This window comes from Cicer arietinum, chromosome 3, assembly GCF_000331145.2.
Source record: "Cicer arietinum cultivar CDC Frontier isolate Library 1 chromosome 3, Cicar.CDCFrontier_v2.0, whole genome shotgun sequence".
In the NCBI taxonomy this organism is placed as follows: domain Eukaryota; kingdom Viridiplantae; phylum Streptophyta; class Magnoliopsida; order Fabales; family Fabaceae; genus Cicer; species Cicer arietinum.
In genome coordinates this window covers 57,460,444-57,472,489 of record NC_021162.2, presented here as the reverse complement: position 1 = coordinate 57,472,489, position 12,046 = coordinate 57,460,444, and the positions used below count along the sequence as shown (strand labels likewise).

The 12,046-nt window shown below is 28.2% G+C and overlaps 1 protein-coding gene and 1 long non-coding RNA gene across 4 annotated transcripts; one reads left to right on the top strand and one right to left on the bottom strand.

Moving 5' to 3' along the window:
* Positions 1–406: 406 nt before the first annotated feature.
* Positions 407–8,981, bottom strand: LOC140919532 (uncharacterized). Of its 3 annotated transcripts, XR_012162169.1 has the most exons (6): positions 8,709–8,981; positions 8,084–8,151; positions 7,788–7,955; positions 3,621–3,707; positions 2,568–2,671; positions 407–2,461 (listed from the first exon to the last, which is right to left on the bottom strand). It is a non-coding gene; the product is annotated as an uncharacterized lncRNA (long non-coding RNA). The 3 variants fall into 3 exon arrangements; XR_012162167.1 differs by lacking the exon at positions 8,084–8,151 and having other exon boundaries at positions 7,788–7,961; positions 8,709–8,979; XR_012162168.1 differs by lacking the exon at positions 8,084–8,151 and having other exon boundaries at positions 8,709–8,979.
* On the top strand, positions 5,502–6,629 carry LOC105852934 (uncharacterized). The gene is made up of 2 exons (XM_012719783.3): positions 5,502–5,610; positions 5,703–6,629. Exons 1-2 carry the CDS (start codon positions 5,596–5,598, stop codon positions 6,543–6,545), a joined length of 858 nt encoding a protein of 285 aa, XP_012575237.1. The 5' UTR covers positions 5,502–5,595; the 3' UTR covers positions 6,546–6,629.
* Positions 8,982–12,046: the final 3,065 nt, after the last annotated feature.

Below are 12,046 nucleotides of genomic sequence, written 5' to 3'. Positions count from 1 at the left end.
GCATAACATACACATGTAATCTCAGTACCATTCAATACTAGAAAAACTGAATTTAGCATCGGCCAAAAGCCATCTGACGCTAGTCTATGAAGTCAACAAAAAATGGTAGCGTCGGTCTATCCGACGCTACGCCCAAAATAAAAGTCAACTTCAGTTATAAGCAGCGTCGGTCCAGCCGACGCTATTGGTCAACATTGAAAATTATAAAATAATTTTCAATGTCGGGCGTAGCTGACGCTAATTGTAAATTTATTTAAGTTTTTAATTTTAATATATGGATTTGCTTGGTTAAGGTAATAAAAAAGATAAGAAAGAAGAATGTGTGATAAGTGACTTGGTGAATAATGAGTAATGCTGGAGATGCAAAGACAATAGGCTAATCTTCATTTAACAATAAAACAAACTGTAGACAGAAACTCCAAAACAATATTGATAAAGAACAACCATAAATCACAGCATCACTGTCAATACACCACATTGCTCATATGACATCCTATGTGATTTACACTGAACCATGCCACTGCTATGGCTGCTTTCTACTAAAACTATACAATGTAAATTAATTTTAATATATGGATTTGCTTGGTTAAGGTAATAAAAAAGATAAGAAAGAAGAATGTGTGATAAGTGACTTGGTGAATAATGAGTAATGCTGGAGATGCAAAGACAATAGGCTAATCTTCATTTAACAATAAAACAAACTGTAGACAGAAACTCCAAAACAATATTGATAAAGAACAACCATAAATCACAGCATCACTGTCAATACACCACATTGCTCATATGACATCCTATGTGATTTACACTGAACCATGCCACTGCTATGGCTGCTTTCTACTAAAACTATACAATGTAAATTAATTTTAATATATGGATTTGCTTGGTTAAGGTAATAAAAAAGATAAGAAAGAAGAATGTGTGATAAGTGACTTGGTGAATAATGAGTAATGCTGGAGATGCAAAGACAATAGGCTAATCTTCATTTAACAATAAAACAAACTGTAGACAGAAACTCCAAAACAATATTGATAAAGAACAACCATAAATCACAGCATCACTGTCAATACACCACATTGCTCATATGACATCCTATGTGATTTACACTGAACCATGCCACTGCTATGGCTGCTTTCTACTAAAACTATACAATGTAAATTAATTTTAATATATGGATTTGCTTGGTTAAGGTAATAAAAAAGATAAGAAAGAAGAATGTGTGATAAGTGACTTGGTGAATAATGAGTAATGCTGGAGATGCAAAGACAATAGGCTAATCTTCATTTAACAATAAAACAAACTGTAGACAGAAACTCCAAAACAATATTGATAAAGAACAACCATAAATCACAGCATCACTGTCAATACACCACATTGCTCATATGACATCCTATGTGATTTACACTGAACCATGCCACTGCTATGGCTGCTTTCTACTAAAACTATACAATGTAAATTAATTTTAATATATGGATTTGCTTGGTTAAGGTAATAAAAAAGATAAGAAAGAAGAATGTGTGATAAGTGACTTGGTGAATAATGAGTAATGCTGGAGATGCAAAGACAATAGGCTAATCTTCATTTAACAATAAAACAAACTGTAGACAGAAACTCCAAAACAATATTGATAAAGAACAACCATAAATCACAGCATCACTGTCAATACACCACATTGCTCATATGACATCCTATGTGATTTACACTGAACCATGCCACTGCTATGGCTGCTTTCTACTAAAACTATACAATGTAAATTAATTTTAATATATGGATTTGCTTGGTTAAGGTAATAAAAAAGATAAGAAAGAAGAATGTGTGATAAGTGACTTGGTGAATAATGAGTAATGCTGGAGATGCAAAGACAATAGGCTAATCTTCATTTAACAATAAAACAAACTGTAGACAGAAACTCCAAAACAATATTGATAAAGAACAACCATAAATCACAGCATCACTGTCAATACACCACATTGCTCATATGACATCCTATGTGATTTACACTGAACCATGCCACTGCTATGGCTGCTTTCTACTAAAACTATACAATGTAAATTAATTTTAATATATGGATTTGCTTGGTTAAGGTAATAAAAAAGATAAGAAAGAAGAATGTGTGATAAGTGACTTGGTGAATAATGAGTAATGCTGGAGATGCAAAGACAATAGGCTAATCTTCATTTAACAATAAAACAAACTGTAGACAGAAACTCCAAAACAATATTGATAAAGAACAACCATAAATCACAGCATCACTGTCAATACACCACATTGCTCATATGACATCCTATGTGATTTACACTGAACCATGCCACTGCTATGGCTGCTTTCTACTAAAACTATACAATGTAAATTAGTGTCAAAAAAGAGTCAATTGCCATACATTGTTGAGAACATCCACATCAGTTGAACATGAAACAAATATAATTGCAAGACCTTTGGTGCCAAACCTTCCAGCCCGGCCAACCTGTTTACAATTTAATCCAACAAATGAAATGATAATTAATATAATAAAGGGACATGTAAACCAATTTTAATAATTAAACAAGAAAAAGACAAGATTTAAATTGTACCCTGTGCAAGTATGTGTCTGCACCGTCAGGCATATCATAGTTTATAACTATATTCACACGTTCAATGTCTATTCCCCTCCTTGAATCCTTTATAACGTTTCAGCCTGCAAAAGCCATTGTTCATGATCAAATACAACTAAATTTACCACTAATTTCTTTTGCTGCATGTTTAGGATCGGTAGACATAAAGGCAAACAGAACAATGAATAATTTAATTGATTTACTTTAATGAAACAAACAAAAGGCTGTAGTATAAAAAGTAGCAAAGTTTTTAGAACCGCAAAAATTTAATGTGAAATCAAGGCAAACAAATGAATCTTACATTCATCAAATAAATTAGTGAGATTGTGCTACATCTATCACTCGATCACCCCACATTTTATGTCATCTTTTCCACATTTGAGAATTCAAACTAGAACAGGTAAAGCTATTGAATAAAATAATTGAGGGTGTTATGTATTGCACCCTGCTCCTCGCCCAATTTTTGTTTGAAGGAGCAGAAAAGTCTTGGGGTTGTTCATATGGAAGACCAGTTATTTGACTGTGGTTTTTCTGGTTCAGGAAAATATTTATGGATAGACTAAGTAATTTGTTCATTTGTAACCAACATTAAAAACCAAAACCCAATATAACTACTAGTTGAAGTTAAAAGTAATCAAAATAACAAAGAAAACTAGATGTCCAAGCATTATGAAAAGTACGTTTGCAATATACCTAGTAAGTATGGGGTCTCAACATAAACAATGAAAGCTCTGACAGAGTGAACTAGAAGTCAATGATCACTTATTAACTATATGTCCATCTTCAAATAAACTGACTACTCTAACAACTAGTTTAGTTATAAAAAAATTTGACTTTAAACATGTATGACAACAGAAAAAACTCCTCTAGACTATTAACACAAATTTGTCTCAAAAGTTAACAAGGGTGTGTACATCATTGAACTTAAATTTGACTTTAAATGAAGGGTAAATACATATTTGCTTTGCAGAAGCCTTATTAATAGAATATATTTTCAGTTTTTAATTTACTTTTAGTCAGCGATGTACATACCTCCCTGCCTCTCTTTTGAACCACCCTGAGCACCAAACCCCCTGGCATCAGATACAGTGACACCACGAATCCCATTTTCAACAAAGCCTTCAAAATTTGAAAAAAAAATATAAAAATCAATATCAGCATATGTCAGCTAGTAAGTATGACAGTACAAATACAATCCCTGCTTAAATGACATATATATATAAGCAGTATTGGCTAAATCAATTATTTGAGAGAGTCAAGGTACTAGTTATGAACTCAACAAATGTAAAGCCATGAATCTCATCCCAAGAGGATGATGATTGATGAGCCCAGTCTAATAAAAAACTAGTGCAGTATTTTCACTTATATAGCACAAAAGTATTCGTAGTAAGAACAACTTCATCTATGAACTGTTAGAAATCTATTGAATGTGAAACCTTTGGAGGTAGAAAATATGAAAGATGCTGAATGAAAATCAATTGAATGTGTGCTAACCAAATGCAAACTAACTATCAGAATAATTAACTGGCTTTGAAATTAATTAACTAACACTTTGATACATTACAAAGATACATAATAAATTTATATACATGTGTGGTAACAGAATAATTAATTTACTTTGCAACTAATGAACTAACATCTTCCACAAAAAGAAATTTTAATACATCCAGTCATACCAGCATTTCCATTATAAATCACACAAATAGTTTAAAGCTTACAAACAAGAACTTCTCCAATGCTAAAATTATCATTAAACAATTTTAAGTCTAACTTGAAACCAGGAACTTTGAGTGGTTGTAGAGAATGCAATGCAGTGGTAAAATTATTCAAAATCTGCAAATATATGTAATAGTATTAGTCACACATATATCATTAATGTTGCAGAGATTTCATAGGGTTTTGTACAGGAATATCCCTTTTTTATTTTTTAATTCCTCAAATGCCCTACTTTGAAATAATATTCTCTGAATGCCCTACTTTTTCGTTCCAATAGGAAGTCGTTTCCTGGGGAAGCGACCTCCTGAAGAGGAAATTTTTTTATGTTAATAGAGGGTCGTTTCCTGGGGAAGCGACCTCCCACTGCATTGGTTTTTTTTTGTTATATTTTAAAAATAGTTTATTATTAAAATTATTAATTTAATTATTTAAAAAATAAAATACTAATATTAAATTAAAATAAAGTATAGTAATAAATTATAAATAAAATTTATATTTTAATTATTATTATAATAAATAATTATTATACGTATAATTAAAAATTATTATAATTAAAGTGATTAAATAATTATTATATTAAAATTTTTAAAAATAAATAAATTAAATGATAATAAAAATTAAATAATGATAACAATTAAATGAAAATAAATTTATATTGATAACATGAAATTATTAATTTAATTATTTAAAAAATAAAAATACTAATAATTAATTAAAAATACATTAATAATTAATAAATGTTATATTTTAATTATTGTTATTATTATAATAAATAATTATTATACTTTTAATTAAAAATTATTATACTTAAAATGATTAAATATATTAAATAAAAATAACAACAATTAAATGAAAAGAAATTGATATTGATAACTTGAAAATGAAATGAAATACATTAAATTAATAATAAATTATATTTTAATTATTGTTATTATTATAATAAAAAATTATTATACTTTTAATTAAATAATAATAACAATTAAATAAAAAAAAATTGATATTGATAATTTGAAAATGAAATGAAATACATTAAATTAATAATAAAAAAATACATCAATCAAATTTGAAAAAACAAAATACATTAAATAATCTCCCAAACCATGGATATTTCCACTTGCACAGAGGTAACTATATTATTTTTATATTTTTTTTTAAAACCACTTGCTTACCATATTAATAATTTTATTACATTTTTATTTTTATTATATTCGACAGGTTTAATTCTGGTGGTCTAAATTTTGCTAAAGTTCCTCATAACGACGTAGAAGGATATCGAAAAACAATTGATCACATGATGGTTGAGGAAGTAATATATTAAATCACATTTATTTGAATTTTTTTAAATATTTTATTATTTATACTTGTTATAATTACTTTAGCTTATTTTTTACATGTCAGTTTTATTGGAGACCTTATCTCGGGTTCCAACATGAAGTTTCAGAAGAAGATAGGGCCACTTGGAGTGCATGTACTTATCTACTCTGTTATCATATTGTTGAAAAACATCATACAGATAGGGTCACACTCCAGTTTGGTTTACATCAACAAATACCACAACCACCAGAGGACATGAAATCGTATCACGAGGTCGACATGAGGCGTGGGATTGATGATAATTGGACTTGGGTTTGGAGGGAAGAAATAAACCATTGGAATGAGCGCCATAATTACGTGTTGCAAGGTAACATCGTACAAGGTGTTTTATGTCATAGCACAGAATATATGATTTGGTTTAGACAACACACCAAATTGTTTATATCTGTAGAACAATATCTTCGTGATCCCCGTTTACAACCGCCGTCATATCCTCGTGTGCAATCGACCTCCCAATCAACCCCACAACACCAATACACAGCAGGACCGTCTTCATCATCACCTCACATACACGTCGCTACTGAAGTTCCATTTTATGATCCACCACCATCTCAGTATTACGTTCCGTCGGTGCCAGAAATACCAACACCCGGTTATCCGACAGAAGATGGGCTTCTCTATAATTTGTTTGGAACTCAGTGCACAACTCCTGAGTCGGCATATGTTGTATTTGATTCAATGTATAATCAACAATCCCAAAATGTAATGGAACCAGGTGGCAGTGGTTCTAATCCATCTACAGCTTACATTGAAGAAAATGATCAAAATGACGATGAACCGGAAGAACCGCAACTTGTTCAGAGAGCTAGACGAGTTCGGCGACATCGTACATGTGGGACTGGGGGTCATTTAGGTGGACATCATTGATATAAATTTAATGTATTTTGTTTTTTCAAATTTGATTGATGTACTTTTTTATTATTAATTTAATGTATTTCATTTCGTTTTCAAGTTATCAATATCAATTTCTTTTCATTTAATTGTTATTATTATTTAATTTTTAATATCATTTTAAGTATAATAATTTTTAATTAAAAGTATAATAGTTATTTATTATAATAATAACAATAATTAAAATATAACATTTATTAATAATTAATTATTAACGTATTTTTAATTAATTATTAGTATTTTTATTTTTTAAATAATTAAATTAATAATTTAATGTATTTCATTTTATTTTCATGTTATCAATATAAATTTCTTTTCATTTAATTGTTATCATTATTTAATTTTTATTATCATTTAATTTATTTATTTTTTAAAATTTTAATATAATAATTATTTAATCACTTTAATTATAATAATTTTTAATTATACGTATAATAATTATTTATAATAATAATAATAATAATAATAATTAAAATATAAATTTTATTTATAATTTATTACTATACTTTATTTTTTAAATAATTAAATTAATAATTCTAATAATAAACTATTTTTAAAATATAACAACAAAAAAAACCAATGCAGTGGGAGGTCGCTTCCCCAGGAAACGACCCCTTATTAACATAAAAAAATTTCTTCTTCAGGAGGTCGCTTCCCCAGGAACGACTTCCTATTGGAACGGAAAAGTAGGGCATTCAGGGAATATTGTTTCAAAGTAGGGCATTTGAGGAATTAAAAAATAAAAAAGAGATATTCCTGGACAAAATCCGATTTCATATCTCATTTCCATAACCACAAAAACTGGATAGAAAACAAAATGAGGATTTAGATAATGAAAAAAAATTGCCAGCACATTGTTGCAGCAATTAACAAATTAAGAGTTCTAAATTTGAACAAAAAATTTCAGGGGATCACAATCACATGTAAACAAAAGTTGAAGGACCAAACTAAACATGCAATCAAGTGTATATAATGACAAATGACATTTTGTATATCATAACTCCAGATTCCAAGCTGAATTGGTTTAACATCACTATGAGTTGCAAAATAATAAGAGACTCCAAACCTTTAAATCAACACTAAGATTCCTTTAACTATTGAAAGATAGACACCGTTGTGCAAAAACTCCAAACTGTTTGTTGGCAGTGCAAAAGTTCCTTTAACTATTGGCTTAAAACAGCACTAAGGTATAGGTTGAAAACAAGGATAGTCATATACCTTTAAACCTTTTCTTCCCTTTAGTATCAATGGGTCTATTTTTAGGCATTTCTTTGATTATTTCTTGAACAATGTAGAGCCTTGAAAGTCTGCATAGCTTTGAGTCATTTAGATATGATCGGCACTTGATAATGTTGTCAGTTCTAAATCAATTGAGCTACTCCCATCCTGAAACTAATTCCACAGTACTTCAAAATAAAAACAAAGATACAAATAAAAACCAACGATTCAATTTAGTATTTTTACTATACACAAAAATTCCAACAAAACGACAAAGGTTTCTCAATCAACCGTACCCTTCTTTTGTGCGGAGGTACTGGTTACTCTTAGCAACTAGTGGTCAGTGTTAAGCCATGTATTCCTCCTAAATATTAGGGGTGCCAGCAAAATGATATAAACAAATCCCAAACCAAACAAATGTAAAGAGTGTTTCTGAAACTCACAATTTCACAATGAAAACAAAAAATAAAGGAACACAGTGTGAATTCTAAACCAGTTTCATTATCGAAACACCAAAGCTAATAGCATATCGGATTCACAAAAGTGGAAGAGGATATAAGAGAGACATAAATAGATAATAAAAAATCAGATCTGATATCAAATTAAACATTTCCAATCAACCAAAAATTAACAATAAGTAAACCAATCTCAAATTTATGAAGAAAATGAGTTACTGTTATAAATAAAAATTGGTTTTTTAAAGTTAAAGAACATAAAATGGATCAAATGGTGATGTAAAACAACTATGTAGTTAACCTTTCATAGAAAAACTGATTTTCAGATTTTTCACAGAGGAAGAGTTAGGGTTTCCAAATAAAATTGGGGTTTTTAGTTTTCTTAATCAATTAACGAGAAATAAATAGAAAAATAACACACAACCATGAAGAAGAAGAATGTCACGGTGGCGAATCAAGTTCTTACCTGTGATGTAGAATGCCTTTGAAAAGGTGGAGATAGATTTTATGATGGAAAAAAGAAGGAGGAAGAGAAAGAATGAAACGAAGATAGAATGGGCTGCCATTGTCGTATCGAATGTTCTCCTTGAATGAGGATGTCGCGCATTGCAGATTGTGAACATAGACGGAAATAAGAAGGAAATAGATGAGTCGCATAACTCCAGCTTGAAGATGTTAGGGATTAAAAGGGTTTCTATTTTTCCTGATGTTCCCTTTCTTCTTTTTTGCTTTATTAAAGAGTTGTTCCCTTTCTTTTAACTAAAACTAAAATGAAAATAATAACAAGTTAATAAATAAATTTTATTTTATAATTTTTCTTATTTTTATCATTTTAGAACTATTTTTAAATAAAATGTTTTTTGCTATGATTTTAGTTAAAATTAATAGTAATATTAAAATTTAAATTTTAATTATAAAATCAATTTATTAAGTTATTTGAGTCAAAATTAAATAGATAAATTACATCAAAATTTTTAATTTAGTTAATTAAATAGATCCTATAATAATGCACACGTACATAAATAAATAAAAAATGATTAAGTCAAAATATTTGTTATTTTTAATAGGATTAAAAAATTAAATTTTATCAATCAGACAAACTAGCGTCGGCTAATCCGACGCTATGATGTTGACTAAAATAAAAAAAATAATGTAGCGTCGGAGTCGGTGGTCGACGCTAAAATTGGCAGCTAAAATGTGTTTTCTAGTAGTGATTGGTCGAAATATAAATATGACACATTTGGTAAAGCCCTAATATCATTTTCATGAGAATTTAAGAGTTAAGCTCTTGGTCTACTTCATTCTCATATAAGTAGACTATATTAGAAATACGCTCATAATTATACATTTCAACAAATATATGTTATACATCCATTAAGAGGAAACATCACCATACCACATTAATTCTTATGGTCAAAGTACTTTTTTTCCTTTGGGATGCATTTATTGTCATGTACTTTAATCACTCTAGTTGTGTAGTTTCATCATTGAACTCAATACTTGATGTTACTCAAGTTTGAGTTGATCGTTTCTATCGTTAGTGATTATTTATATATGAGCTTGTATCACATCCCTAATGATATCTTCAACGACTTCAATATAATCTAATTAACAAGCATTTCAATTCTCACATACACTAAATTTTTTGTCATTTTACCTTTTACTATATTTAATAAGCATCTTAATTTAAAAATTATAATTCTTTTTTCAATATATTCAACTCCAAGATATAATATATTGAATGCATTATATATATATTGTTATAAGCTAACAAAACATGATGATCAAAATTTCTCATAATCAAATATCATAAGGTGGGTCCAAACATGTAAGTTATCTACGCCTTAACAAATAAGAATTAATTTCATTTCAATTAAAAATACAATTTCTTCATATTTATATTATAACTAATACATGGATCATGAATTTTATTTATTAATTCAAGTTTCATATTTAAATATGTTCTATGGTAAATTCAAATAAATATCACAATATAAAATAAACAATAAATAAAATTATTAAGATTTTCTATTACTTTTTTCGTGAACATTTGTCAACTTACAACAATTTTAAATTATATACCCAAATCATTTTTAATATCAAAATAATCAAGAAATTGACACCAACTTTCTTACTACCGTGCACATGTAATATGAGTTAATCAATTCTAAATTGAAGACTTCTTGCATGAAACAACAATATCATTAAAACATGAATTTGATCTTTATAACAATTTATATGCATACTCCTTTAAAATAATACAACATATGAGCGTGCATCATAACCCAAACATTTATATTTATCAAAATTTATAGTAAAGTCATAAAAATGCATAAATAACTATTTCTAATCGACTTTTTAAAACCCCAAAACAACTTTTGCAAATGATGACAAATTCTTTACGATCCACTTCAAAGCATCATGTATTTTCTCCAAAGTAAACATTATTTAAATCATAAACCTTTGGATTTCTCTACTTATGTTTTATTTGGATCACATGGCATATTTTAGAATCAATTGACATTTTTGTTCCATTCTATGCATGTAAAAATTTAAAAATATACACACGACACTTGAAGTCCAGCATCATAGCAAATAATATTTAAGAATCAATTGACAAATGTTAATGCAAAAAGTGAAAATTCTAAAAATGTTTTTACATAATCAATTGAAATACTCATGCTTCCATATATGTAATGTTGATGTCCATACTATTGACTGAATCTACCATGAATCAAATTGAATCACGACCACCACATAAACGAAAAATCAAACTAACGTTACACTAAGACGACAAACAAAACAACGTCGTACATGAAGACAGACTCATAAAAAAATCTAAAAAAATAAATAAAAAATAAGAAAAAATCACTTATTTTACTAAAAAAGATGAAGTAAAAAGAATGCATACATATGATTTTAAGTTAAAATTAGCTCTAAATCACCCGTATTTATTGGACGAAGAACAATAAAACATTTATAGGAATGACAAGACTCGTGTATACGAACGGCTTGAATTAGACCCGTTGATATTGTCAACCATATTAATATAGTTTGTTCATATTTTTTGTGTGTGTAATAAGTTAATACCATTCTTTATTCTTTTAAAAAATATAACTAATAAATTTATGAATAATCATTTTGGTGTCCAAAAAATATTTTATGAATTTGCTAGTTGTTGCTCTTTCTCTTTATTTTTACAGTAGTTGATACTTTAGATATAATTTACCACATTTTTGTTAATAATAAAAATTATATCTAAAATTAGAAACCTAAATAAATTGTGATTATTTTTAACATTTGATATCAGAGTTTCCTAGCTTGTTTTCGGAATTATACATATATATATATATATTTGTTATATATCAGTGTGTTTTGAGTAGGGGCCTACGTGGGTTGGGTCGGTTTTGACAAAACTCGATATTCGACCCATCGATTATGTTTGGGTTATGTTAAGTTCTAAATCTGTATTTTTTCCATTTAATCTGATCCGAACCAACCCGACCTGATCAAGAACGAGTTGAGTTGGGTTGACGGGTTATGCATAAATAATAATCTATTTTTTATTTTACGCGAAAATATATTAAATGAAATATATATTTAATATTTGGATGTCTCAAAAATTATAAAATTTCAATCACATCGTTCAATTCTTTAAAAAATCATCAAAAGAAGAAGTTATTAATATAAAAATCAGTTATTAGACGCATGAACATCTTATATCAGAATTCATATAAAAACCAGTTATTAATAATATTTTATTATAACTAATTTGTATAAAAATCATAACAGTTGTGAGCACAT